This window comes from Caretta caretta, chromosome 6 (assembly GCF_965140235.1).
Source record: "Caretta caretta isolate rCarCar2 chromosome 6, rCarCar1.hap1, whole genome shotgun sequence".
NCBI lineage: Eukaryota > Metazoa > Chordata > Testudines > Cheloniidae > Caretta > Caretta caretta.
This window is the reverse complement of record NC_134211.1, coordinates 57,412,894-57,426,803: the sequence shown is the minus strand read 5'-3', so window position 1 is coordinate 57,426,803 and position 13,910 is coordinate 57,412,894. Positions and strand designations below refer to the sequence as shown.

General features: G+C 43.5%; 1 protein-coding gene across 1 annotated transcript in view; it reads right to left on the bottom strand.

Annotated features, from left to right (window-relative positions):
* CRY2 (cryptochrome circadian regulator 2) overlaps positions 1–12,981 on the bottom strand; it is a 37,910-nt gene extending 24,929 nt beyond the window's left edge. The window contains 4 exon segments of the mRNA XM_048852713.1: positions 486–628; positions 5,973–6,081; positions 12,709–12,926; positions 12,928–12,981. Of these exon segments, the coding sequence (XP_048708670.1) occupies positions 486–628; positions 5,973–6,081; positions 12,709–12,926; positions 12,928–12,981 (524 nt within the window).
* Between the last annotated feature and the right edge of the window lie 929 nt (positions 12,982–13,910).

Here is a 13,910-nt window from a genome sequence, read left to right as displayed (position 1 = left end):
AACATGATTATTTTTCTACAATCAATTCCTGCTTGGCGAGTTTGTGCAGGCCAGCCCAAAGAAACGAAAAGTCTTCAATTTCTAAGTATTAACGGAAACATATCTGAAGGGTAACCTATCTCAGGCTTTTCAGTCAGAAAGGGCACAATAAGGGAGCATCACAGGCAGGGCTGCAGAGAGCAGGACACACCAGAACTACTCAATGACCACAGAAGAAAACAGTTCAATGGGACTGAGGCAACATCTATCCCAACATTCTCATCACCATCAGCACTTTGAGATTCTCTTGTAAAAGGAATGACTCAGTGAAATATAATCCCTACAACCCCCCATCTGCGCTCACATGCAAATCATGCTTTAAATAATTGCCAAATTATGTGGATCAGGAGACAAACCTTCCCCAGACTAGAACTCTCCTACAGTCCTCAGACAGCACAGTATCAGCCCTGTCTAAGCAGTATAACTGCCTCTCCTCTACCTCTTACCTGTCCAGGTCATAGAGTGTGTGAGAGTTTTCTATCACCACCTCCACGCCAGCTTCCTTTGCTAGTTTGATGATAGCTGCATCTCTCTCCTTCCCAAATGGTTCGGAGTCATACTCAAAGGTGAGACGGGTCACTCCCCATTCCTGTGAAGAACACAAAACAAAATTGTCATTACAGATACCAGACCTCCCAGCAGCTCACTGAAGAGAGTGACAAAGGTTCCTTAAGGTGACGCCAATGAAGTCCTGGAATCTTTTGCTTTACAGGAAGCTAGGATGTGATGAGAGAAACCATGGAGGGAGCCCTGTGGACAGATGTGGTAACAACAGACATGGAATAGAGAATCAGTGGCGTATTCTGTTTTACCACCACTATGAAAGGTCAGGGTAAGAATCTTAGCATTATACTAACGCTCATCAATGTTACTGAACTCCAAGATTGCAGAACTTTAAGAACCTCATTCCTCCCTCCTCCCGCAATACATATTCTCCCTTTGTCTGCACTGCCAGTAAGACTATAACGGCATGGTTCATTTCCCAGTTCTCTGACACCACTCCAATACTGAAATATTAGGGCTACAAAGTGCAGGGGAAATTTTCAATGCAAACTGCTTATAACTTTTATGTATTTATACAGAGAAACTATCAAGAAGTTTAAGCCAAAAATGTAGGTTCTGAAGTAAAGTTTTCCAAGATCCCTTGAAGGCCACCACACAAGAGAACTTCTGTCCAACCCTGGAAGCCAGAAGTGAGGGAGAGAGGAAACCAGAATAAGGAATGACCCTAAGGAGAACACTAGTATGGCTGTCAACTTTGTATTTCAAAAATACAGGCCAGACCTCAGACATCCCCTCTGGGGACAAGCCCCTTCTCCTCTACCCTCCTTCTAGAGATTCTCACGCTTTCGGAGTTGCAGGTGCTAGGCCAGGCAGCAGCTCCTGTTCACCTCCAACTCAGCTCCTGGTGCCTGAAGTTGCTGATCTCTGCCAGCTGCAGCACTATATTGCATCAGAAGTGGGGCCTGAAAGAATGGGTGTGGACTGAAGGAAGGCAGCATTTGAAGGAGACCTTGCTACAGATCAGCACGGGTGCCATTTCAGATTTCAATGGAAGGGGCAACTTTCAGTGGTGGTCCAAGGATTGAAATGCAGCCGGCTCAAATTTGAGTGGCACTGCAACGCTGTGTGCCAGACTGCAATGCCACTCAAATTTGTCCCAGTTGCTTCTCAGTCAGCAATGTTACTTGAATTTGGCCTGGCCCCCACTCTGTCAGCATGACTGTCAAGCAACCAGCAACACTTTGCAAAGTGATTTTCTACAGGAAGATGCTGGAATCCAGACTTGGGGCATTCATCCTCCAAATAGCGGTACTGCTTTTGCCTTATCCAAGCTACGAACCTGGCAAGATATCAGATAATACCCTCTAGAACACATTATAGACTACATGGACTTGGTTCTGAAACACAAAGGCCTGAGAAGAGCTGGGCAGCTGCGCTGTCTCTTTCAGCCCTTTGCAGAACATGATTTGCTCTCTAAATCCATGGCCTAGTTTTCTCAGCAAATGAGTGCTATGAGAAGGGAGTTAATGGTTTCCACAGTGACACTCCTGAAGTCACTGTCAAACACAGAGCTAACCACATCTATGGGCTGCGGCAAACACTCTGCTGAGCACACCCAGAGAGCCACGGGGGAATGGGGGGGAGGGGGGCTTTAAAAAGTCACAAATAGGAAGTGACACAATTAACATGGGGTCACATTTTCCCACTGAAAAGGCATGGGACACCCTCTCCCCACTACCCCCAGAGGCCCAGTCTCCTCTGAATTGCTGTGCGGGAGACTTTGCCTTTTCCTGAACAGGAGCTGAGGGTTTAGCGCAGCCAGTAACACAAGCAAAATGCGACAGCAGAAGTTTTGCCATTTTGCATAAATTAGAGACACAGTGATGCTGAGGTGGGGGGTGGTACTGGGAAAGTTCATAGCAGGAAACAACTCCCCACTTGTCTCCCATGTTTCCCGCTCCCCCTGGAAACTCAATTCTAAAGTCAGTCCTCTCATCAAAAATAGAGGCAAAAGCGGGTTTTCGGGGATAACATAAAACCCAGTCTTATATATGCAATGGGGGCAGAGTATTTCAAAGTCAATATCCACCCCTTCCAGCTTCACAGTGCCTGGCTATCATTTGCCTTTCCCCAAACTAGGAAGGACAGCATTAACAAAACCTATTACCCAAGTGTTTAGATGTCTTTCACAGCCAGTCCTCTCCCCATACTGGAATTTGATTTGTCATATTAGTTTTAATTATATGATAGATTAACAAGGGACAATGCCACCAGGTCACACACAAAATACAGGTTTGGTTTAAAAGAACATCCATGCATAGAGAAGGAAGGAACACATTTTATCACGATAAAAGTTAAAAACCTCTCAAAATTCAGATATTTCTTTATAGTGTTGGAAAGCTGAAAACCATGGCATCGGGCTAGTAAAAGGCAACAGAACATAAATGACTAGAAACCGAGAAACTGTCTGATAAATTTCAAAATACACAAAAAGTAAGTTAGAAGTTTCAAATGCAGTTTTCATCCTCCATGTGACTGAGTGGCAAGGAAGCACTTAAGATTTATATTACACAGTATTTCTATAAAAAAAGTCACCACAAGCCATTTTGCTGCCTTGAATGCCTGGCAGGACTATTTTCCCAAAAATATTCAACTCTAGAAGACGATTTAAGTACATGCAATCAACCACTATCTTTGGTTTCTGAATATGGAACAGACTGAAGCCAAATCCACACATACAAAAATAAACTACAGACTGTTAACACTCTACAGCACACAAGCACAGTGGGGGCTTTTAATGATCTGTGACCTATCACAGGGTGGCAGTGACCACAGAGTTTGTTTTAGTACAGGAGGTCAAACTCCAAATGACTGGTTAAGAGGAAAGAGGGGATTTTTTTTTTCTTAATACACCTTGTGGTAGTGACAAAGCAGCAGAGCAAGCTGCACATGCCATCTCCCATTGATGCAAACATCCTTTGTAGCCTAGTTCTCCACAAGTGCATCTCTACCAGCAGTAGAATAGACACTGCTGTTGCATTACTATTGTGCCATCTAGCACTGCTCTGAGTAGCATTAGACAACATGGCATGAACACTTGAGCCTTGTTTATACTGATTCCTTGGTTGCTACTGCTGTTGGAGCTGCATGCTTGAAATAAACTACAGGTATGAAGTCTGCTATTGCAGACAAGGCTCAAGAGCATGCTTTGCAAGCTTCACCTGCCCTCTTTCTAAACCCACTGCATCTTCCTTTCTACCCCAGCGGTTGTCATTTGCACTATTTATAAACAGGCATTCACCCCCATGCTCTAATTACCCTTACAAAACACACCACTAGACAATCTCTAATTCTAAGACCATCTAAGAACACCCCTCAAAGAAACCAAATGTAACCATATGTCCTTCTATTATATGCCAGCTCAGTACTGCACTGTTTGGGACACTAGCTCTATAGAAAAAGATCTAAATCCCAACAAAACTCTTTAAGCTCAAGTTTAAAAAGCTTCATGAACATTTGTATTCATATGCAGTACTTTATGCCTAAAATACCTGACAGTGTCTAACAACCAAACCTAACCACTTAGGAACCACGGGCTACAGTGAAGTTTAGGCTGACTCCTCTTTGGGCAAGTCAATTACAACTACTGCTCTTTAAATTTAAAATATAAAACAGCTGGCTGAGTTCCATGAAACAAGTCAGTAGGTTTCCTTTACTTTTAATAATCCTGGAATTATATTTAGTCCTTAACTAAAATAAGGAGAGGACATGGACTGTAAATAGCCAGAATTTATTTGCAGCCTACTAGATAAAAATAACCTGGATTCAGGAAAGGCTAAAAGCAGTATAGAGGATATTTTTGTAACGTGCTAAAACACAGTTCCAGAAAGAATAGCAACAAACCTTCTGACCCCTGGTAATTGGATTCCCCCTGCCTCTCTTGCCAAGTGGACAGCTATGACTGCTTTCTGTGCCCTGACAAAGCTCATTCAGACTCACTTGAACTGCATATTCTTCCCTTATTCTCATCATCTATGGCAAGCTTTGAGAAGCAGGGCGGATACAAATCAATGATTTTTGATTTAAAATTAATACATTTTTCTTTAAAAAAGTCTGTTTAAACTATGAAATTACAACCACCTATGTTAAGACCTAAATTTATTATAATCTATTAAAATCGTATAACTAAAAAATGCTGCATCAAAAGGTCCTCAAATTTTAATGAATTAAAGATGCTGCTTTTTAAATTATATATAGAATCATGGGGAACATCTTTAACTTCTGAAGTCCACTCAGGCCATATAAATATGTCACAATATCATTTATTACATTATCTACATTATTTTTGGTCTTTACTATAGAACAAAAGCTGCTATTTACACTTTTCCACATATAAGTAGTTTTGGTTTCTGTTGTGCAAAAAACCTTAATGATTTTTGGTCTCAATTTAGTTAGCAGGTGCAGAGAAACTATTTTCTCATTTGGACTAGTTCATTCAAAGCTGAGATACTGATTCAGAGTTGAGAAAGCAGGAATGCTTGTTTTCTTTTTCCAGTCAATAAAGATAAAACAAGCATGAGAGGAGGAGATCTACTAATTAAAAACACATGATGGACATGAGGCCAGATTTTTAAAAGTAGTTAGGTGCCTAGTGGGATTTACGAAGCACCTAAGAATGTTAGGCACTTAATTCTGGCTCATTTCAAAGGGAGTCAGACACCTACCCTGCTTAAGCATTGTTATAAATGCCACTAATTACCTATCTGCAACTTTAGTTGCCTAAATAACTTCTGAAAGGCTAACTCATAGAAGCCAGAGCAGGTTAATACTTCCTTTGTTTAATAAAGTAGTTTTAAATACATAACATGTTTGATAAACTGGAAAAAAAAATCCAGCACATTAAATAAAACTATATTGTATAAAAACAAATTTTAAAATGGCATTTTTGTACATTAATTTTCAATTTCCATCCAAATGGAGCTAGACACAAATCCCAAATAAAAATTATATAGTAAATAAGTATGAGCCATTTACTATTTTTAACACAATAAAAAAAGGAAAACAATCTCAATAAATATATGTTATGCTAAATTATTGCTTAAATAAATGTGTATAGTTATCTTCCTGGTTAGCAAAAAAAACCAAACCAAATTTCAGGTAAAGGCTACTTTTTTGCAAGTCAACATATTTTAACAGTTATACCAACCAATAAGATTGAACCTCTCTAGGAAAAGAACTACAGTAACAAAAATGTAGAACAAGATTAGAATCAATTATTTAAATGAAGGCATCGTGCATACTGATTTAAAATAAAACAGGGCTGTAGAGCAACCTGAGGACCATCAGTGACTAGGGTACAAGGACATATGGAGTAAAAACGAGAATCCCAAAATGGGATCTTATGTCAAGAGACATGTTTAGCCTCTTACTTTGAAAAGTCTTGGGAAGACATCTGTTGGCTGCCCTCGTACCACAAACAAGCAGGAGCCGAGTTTTCTTAAACTGTTGTCCAAGTCTTCCAGGGACTGGAGTAGGAATCTGTGGAGGAGAAATAAACCTAGTTAGCAGTATAGCTCAAGGACTAGTGTTAAGATCACACAGCCAGTAAACCTAAGATTCAATTCAGCTCCATGAGCTAAATGTTAAGCCAGGAAATATGACTTCCAAGAATTCTGCTCAGTCCAACAGTTGGCAGAAACAGAACAGAGAGACTGCTGTGCCAGCCAATTCCCTACCAACCACACTAACGCTGCCCAGACAAACGCAAGATGTGCAAGAGCTCTCCAGGTCCTCCTTGCTCTTGTAATCCCATCTACTTATGATAGTTACTCTCTGGGCTTTTAATGCCCATCTGGCAGTTAGAGCGTCCTTCAAACTGATACTTCCCAGACATAGTAATATCTATGTGGAGAACTTCAGACAATAGAGCATCTGGCAGAATATACTGTAGAGAATAATCTTCTGCTGGAGGGATTTTAGATGTGAAATAATATGGCCTCTCTCCTCCAGGCTCCTATTTCAAAGCAGTGTTCCACAGAAAGCCACGGATTACCCCAAAGATGACAGTTCTGGGTAGGTACAGGCCATGCACAGCACAAAGTGACACAAACATTTCTATCCCATCAGTAACAGAGGCCAAACATACAACCAAGACTTCAGAGATGCAGCATCAGGACAGCTTAGGACAGCTGCAACTGTGCTATAAATTTGTATTCCACTGTGACCTTGACAACTAGTTCACTTGTCCACACTGCATCTCCTTTCTTACCTGGGATACTAACTTCACTCCTGACTCAGCCCCAAAAGCTGCTGCCAAAAATGGTCTCTCACAGTGTTTTGACCTTATGTTTCACATACATCACTTCATTAACTATAACTAATGCTTCCTTTGTTTAATAGACCAGTTTTAAATACAAAACATGATGGGATACACTTTTCATTCTTGTGTATCCAGCACAGTTAAGGTTATTCTATTAGTTAAATAAAACTATTTTAAAATGCTGTTTTTGTGCATTTTAAATTGAATTCTAAATTTCCAGCTTGATACAAATCACAAGTAAAATCAATCAAATAAATAGGAAATATGACAGTCACCATTTTCTGACAAAAAATAAAAATCTGACTAAAAAGTTAAGTTATACAACTACTTAAATTAATGTGCAGAGATACAATGTAACCTCCTGGTTACCAAACAGTAGTACCTAATTTAGTGTAAAGGCTATACATAGTAGGAAATCAACATGTTTTAATGTCAACAGCCAATGAGAATCAAACTTAAGAAAAAAAACTAAGAACAAATGCAAAACAAGATTAAAATTACTTAAATCAAGTTTCCTAGCTTCCTCAATTAAATCATGATTTAAATCAAGCCACCCTACTTCACTGCTCCCTCTGTGCTGCATATCAACTTCAAGTTTCTTTACGTTGTTTTCAAGGCCCTACAGAAAGCAACTCCCCATCTACATCTCTGCTGTGTTCTGCTTTTGCATAATCAATGGGTTTTTTGTGATGCTGCCAGCCTTAATAAACTTTTCATCTGTTCACTGGCAGCTTCTCAATGCCATGACACTTGGAATTCCTTCCAAAATTTATTTGCCAAATGTCTACCTCACCTCATTCAAATTACTCCTAAAAGCCCACTTTGCAGGCACTAGTGTTTTGTGGGTGATGCGGCAGATCATTTAAGAAGCCTTCATACACCTAGGCCTGACAGTGGGCATATGGCTAAACAATTATATCGCATAAACCAGGAACATCCTCACTCCTCCTCTGCTCTGCTGGGGTCTGTTGGATCCTCACTTGTCTATCTAGTACATCATTTAAACTGCAAGCTCTTTGTGGTAGGGACTTGTTTATGCATTTCCTATGAAGCAGGAAGACAGTGTTTAAAGAAAGGGGGCACTGGACTCAAGACCAGGAGTTCCAGGGTTCCACACTCAGCTCTGCTGCTTACTCACTGTGCTATCTCGAGCATCCCAGTCATCCCAGTCCCCCATCTCTAAAATGGGGATACTTACCCTACCTATCTCAGTAAGGTATTGAGGGGGTTAATAATAAATGCAGGTATTACATTCGTAACACATGTACGGGCACTAAGACAATATGTAATTTCCAACATGACCAATTTCACAGAGTTAAGTAAAACATGGGTTAACATATCTGCCTCATGATACAGCTCTGTGGTCCGACTCCTAATATAGGTCACCAGTGAACGCAAGTGGCAGAAAAGCAAGCAAAATACAACTCTCTCCTATACAGAGGCAATCTGAGTCCCCAATTATTGTTATATATTTACAGAGCACCTTTCTGCCTAACAATCAGGTGTAATGATCTCATACATTGAGAATTGTAGCTCTGGGGATGTAACTGTAGGGAAACATGGGATTCCTAATAAATTCCTATGTAACTTAAAATGTATTCTCATAATAGGTTATCCAGGGCAGAGGTGCCCAAAGATGGATCATGACACAGCTTCAGGTGATCCTCCGGCACAACTGCATTCTTTAACTCCACGTGACCTGTGTAATTTAAGTACAAGCTATATAAATGTAATGTTTTGACCTGTATATGTTAGACAGAATATAGAAAAAAACTATTTAAAAAAAAAAAGAAGCTGCAACATGTTAAGTTTAATTCTCAAGAGTATAATAGTGCATTTCACTGCAAGATAACCTAGCAGCATATATGCAGTCTGCCATTCACAACTCTAAAAAAAATGGCAAGCAGTACTGCAATCTGACATGGATCACTTTATTTTTCGAAAATGAGAAGGGTGCACTAGGAGAAGAAAATGAAAGTCCTGGACCATCTACAACTACACAAAATGAACCGGCCGAAAAAAATAAAGTGGTAAGAACATATGACGACACACACACGAAGCTTGGATTCTCCTTTACCGGATTGGATGAATACCTGTTGCATTAGTGTGTTATAATATAACTTATTTTATATTTTTACATATGATTATTTTCTAACTAGTAGAGAGTAGGGTGGGGTCTTTACTTACACAGCACATAAATTCAGATTTCTAAAAAAATTGAAAATATAGTGTTCAAAGTTGGACAACTATTTTGTTTTAAAATCAACACCACACACTTTTTAAACAATTTTATTAACATTGTTGTTGCTTATTGTTCAGTTTTATACAAAACTGTTTTTTCCCTTTTTGACCACCACATTTTGCCCTCAACATTTTTTAAAATTGTAGTTTCACTACAACTGTTTTGTTTCAAAGATCCTGAAGCATTTCTTTCAGTGCATATTGCTAGAGATTTCTATCATTACAATTGTTTACACTAAAATGAAAAGGAAACATGTACACTGGCTATTTACAGTGTTATAGTTTATATGTAGGTAATAATTAAAATTAATAATTTTCCTCAAGAAGTGTTAGTAGTGGGCCGCAGTGCCTATTGCAATGGCACTGGTGGGCCTCAGGGAAAAAAGTTTGGGAATCCCTGATCCAGGGGACCAGACAGCTTGGAGTGGGGGACATTAATGGGATAGGGAGTCTTTCTACTTCAGTTTAAGTTGGAAGTGACAAAGTCTCACCTACCAATGGCTGTTTGACGGCCCATGTGAAAAGGGTCACAAGCAGCCTGTTCATTTCATAGTGAATGATGCCCGTATCACTAAGAATAGTGCCTAGGTCAATGGGGCCCTGACTGGATCCTATAGGCACTTCTGCAGTAGAAGCAGAACCACCACAGTTGCTCCCAATTCACTGTGTCAGTGGAAAAACCAAGGATTGAATGGGTCAGAGATTAACTAACCCCTCTCACACAGAGCTGTGGTCCCCCCAGACCACGAGTGAGTCACTGGTGCAGCAGCATAATCCTCCCTTCTACCCAGGCTGCTCCTGTTTTGTGACTAGATTGCAGCCCTGAAAACTAAAGTTAAGCCAGAATAAACTTCACAGAAAATTTTGAATACCCAGATTTCTGCATTTCTAGTTGTTTCGGTACTTTTAGAATTTTGAGTTGTGCTATGTAGTGCTTTTAAAAACCATTACCAGAATCCAGAATTTAGCAATAATCTTGCCACTCAAAGACTAAGTGGTGATGCACAACGTAAGTGACTGATGAGTTAGTCCTACAATTTCCCAAATACTTTCCAAAGAGCATGCAGAGGATTTTTAACCACGTGACTGTTCCCTCATTAAAACCTTGCAACTGGACACAAATTCTGAAGGGGTGCAAAGAAGATTAGGTTATGCCTGCTCTTGCCTTGGTGTAGAACTCCTGCTTGTGTGCACAGCAGCATTGTTAAGGTAAATCCCCACTTAGCTGTCCAAATATGCAGGCAGCCAAGACCGTAAGATCAGTATTATATAATGTTAGGAGAACACAACCTGGATGCCTACTAGGTTAAAAATCCTGCTCCCTGCACAGACATTGCACACCCAGCACATTCCTTCAGTTCCATAACTGAGGAACCCCTGCCCCCCCCCAATCTGTCCACCCAGTCCCTCTCCTCCCAGAAGCAGCCAAAGTATACTTCCCTAAGACTCTGCGGGGGTGGGAGGGGGAACAGGAAGAGGATAAGGGTTTGTGTATAAGTACACACACACAGAATGGCTGAAAGCTAGAGACAGGGTGTTGATTATTGCTGTCATATAGCTCTGAGGTTTCAGGGACTTGTACAGAGTAACTGGGAAAAAGGAGTTTCCCCAAAGTGAAACATGCACCAGCCACAGCTGCTTTACATAATCTGGCATCCTGTATGTTATGAGATTTTTCTAAAACCCATAGCACCTTCTCACATGGTCAGAAATGAGATTCCAAAGGCTGCAACTGAGCTGGTGACATGAACAAGGTAACTTCTGCACAGAACTGGTTTTGAGCAAAGTTAGAAGAACTGAAAGTCCAGACTTAGCGGTAGCATACAGAATTTTTACTGTGCAGAGACATTTAGAGTAGCAAGATCAGCTAGACCCACACAAATAAAGTAATACCTCAAAAACATTCTAGCACTTAGGAAGAAACTCTCTCCCTCCCCCGCCCATCCTTAAAGCAACATATCTTTAAAGTATGTGATAAATGTTACTTTCAATGGAAGGGTGAATTAATTTGGGGCTGATACTTTTACCATTATTCTCCACTGGAGCACAGAATATTGGAAGACACAGTTTTTCAGGGCCAAGATCTGTCCTTTACCAGCTGCTTTTTAACACAGCTGAGCGATGTTTGAGGGCACCCAGATTCTCACAAATTAAGCACTAAAACAATCCTGCACTGGCCCCTGATGATTAACTAGCTATGACATAGCAGGTCTTTCCCATCTCTAACACCTAGGATTCTATATGCCGGGTCTAAGGCCAGCTACAAATTTGAAGCATTTCCAGACCAGTGGAACAGGAATGGATTTCTAATTAAAAGAGGTGCAGCACTGGCATTACATACCAACACCTTTCAAAAGCTGAGCCAGACATCAACAACAAGATTACGCCCATCTGCAGGCTTCCCGGCACGATCCAAGCTTTTCCAGTTTTTTTCAGACTATAAACAGTCTTTAGAGGTTGGTCTGTAGTTTGTATAGTGGGGAGCACAGGGCATGCCCTTCAATTATGTCAAAAAGTAGACATTTATATACTGTTTCAACTGCCCTCATTTCAGAATGGATCACAAAACTGGTCAAAACACAGTTAATGGCCAATGACTTAGAGAAAACTAAGACAGCACTTAAAACCACCACACACAAAACTCATAAGTGCCTAAGGTAAAGAATTCCTCTTTTCACTTCCTATTCAGAGACATCATGACTCAGAGTAGAGAAAAGGCTTGTCTACTATTGCAAGTACAGGTCAGCACCCCACTGCTTGTTCTAACTACCATCAGGGAGAATATATAACTATGTAGATGAAACACATGAGGTGGTGCACTTCTCTGCTGCTGTAGCACACGTTGTTTGTGGACCACTAATGTTTGGGAAGAGTCCACCCCTACTGAAGCAGTAAGTGGCAGAATGACGTAAAAGGCACGCACAGCTTGGTCTCTACAGCAATGAAGTACATACCCACAACAAAATACACGCAGCCCATGTGTTAAATAGCACATTGCGCAACCATCCCCAGTTCACCGACATAACAAGAAGCAGATCACGCTTCTTGCTGACATGTGACGACGTCAAAGGGAAACCTGTGCTGTTTTCACTGGTTCTGGTCTCAGAATGACCCAAATATCCATGTAAGGGGGCTAAGATGTATCTCACTACTCACTCGCGCAGGGCACCCGGGCAGACTGGTGACCGGCAACCCAGACGCACCGATCCCAGAGCAGCAGAAGACAGCGACCAAATGAACACGCAGCCAGGCCTCTCTTACCTAACGCCCGTGTCCTGGGGACCAGGCCCCTACAGCCTAGCAAAGGCAGCAGCAGTCGAGGCTCAACGTAGCCGGGAAGGGGCAACAAAATCGGGAACCGTTCCCCAAACGGCAGCGGGAGGACTGGCGGGGCTGGGGGCCGCCACCAGCCCCTCCCGAGCCCACCTGCGCGGGTACGGGCAGCACACGTGCCGCAGGGGAGGGGCTCCGCTCGGAGGCACCAGCCGCGTAGCTAATGCATCGGACTCCCCACCCCCCTGGGGCCGCTGCCCGGGGCGCCCAGCTCGGGAGCCGGGGGGGCGGGAGGCAGCCCGCGAGCCGGGGCGCCCGCTCCCCCCGCTTACCGCCAGCGGTTGATGCCCACGGCGGAGGAGGCGGCGAACCAGGGGTCCAGGATGTAGATACATCGGACGGAGCTGGCGTCCCGCAGCGCGGCCTGCAGCGCCGGGTTGTCGTGGAGCCGGAGCCCCCGGCGGAACCAGTGGACGGAGCGGGCCAGGCCGGGCGGACTCGAGCCAGCAGCCGCCATCTCTGCCGCGCGGCTTCTCCAGACCCCGACTCCCGCCCCACCCACGCGCCCAGGCCGCCTCCGGCGCCCCGCCCACATCGCCCGTCATTGGCCGGGGAGTCCATTGGGCAAACCCTCAGCGGCACGTTCCTGCCGCGTGCCGAGGGGGCGTGGCTGCGGCGAGTCGGGGGTTGCGCCGATGGGTCAGGAGCAGGAGCAGGAGGAGGGAGGAGGAGGAGGAGGGGGGCGAGGGGGGAGAACAGGCCTACGGGGGCCGGTTGGGGCAGGGCTGGTCCCGCGCAGGACCGGTGTCTGTTACTGCGATGGGGCCCGCATGCGGCTGCCGTTGCGAGGGGGCGGCCCGGCCCGGCCTGGCTGCCGGGTCGGCATTAGCTGCCTGGGAATAGAGAACCCCGCGGCGCCCAGTGACCGCCACCGCTCGGCTGCACGAGCCCCGAGCCTGCGCCCCTCCGCTCAGCACCGTTCACACTGCAGACTCCTGGCGGGCTGCCCCGGCGCCGCTACACGGCGAGAGTGGCCTTGCCGCCCCCAGGGATGCCACACGTTCCTAGGCCCCAAACCTCATGAGATTTACAGAGAGCCACACGCAGGGAATTGTGGGTCGCTGCCTTCAGGGTTGAAGGTTTCAAGCTAATCTCAAGGACTGAATTTTTTTTAAGGAAAGATTCAATCCTGTTCACATGATTTCGGGGTCAAGGGCTTTAAGAAAAAGACTATCTCAAGTCTGATCTTAAAATCACGAGAGTTGGCAACACTGTTTTTAAAACCCAGTGTTCTATCTAATTTGCCTCCCATCCTCCTCGTTCCTCAGTGAGCTCTGTGAGCAGTGCTAACAAAGTGTAGCTGTGTCCACAACTTCTGGGAAATCCAGGTGAGACACACACCTGACTAGAGCCAAAAGCGTTATTCAGGCTGAGAAATCCTTCTCCGAGCGCAGTGATTTTCAACCTTTTTTTATTTGCAGACCCCTAAACAATTTCAAACGCAGGTGCAGACCCCTTTGGAGATCTTAGATAT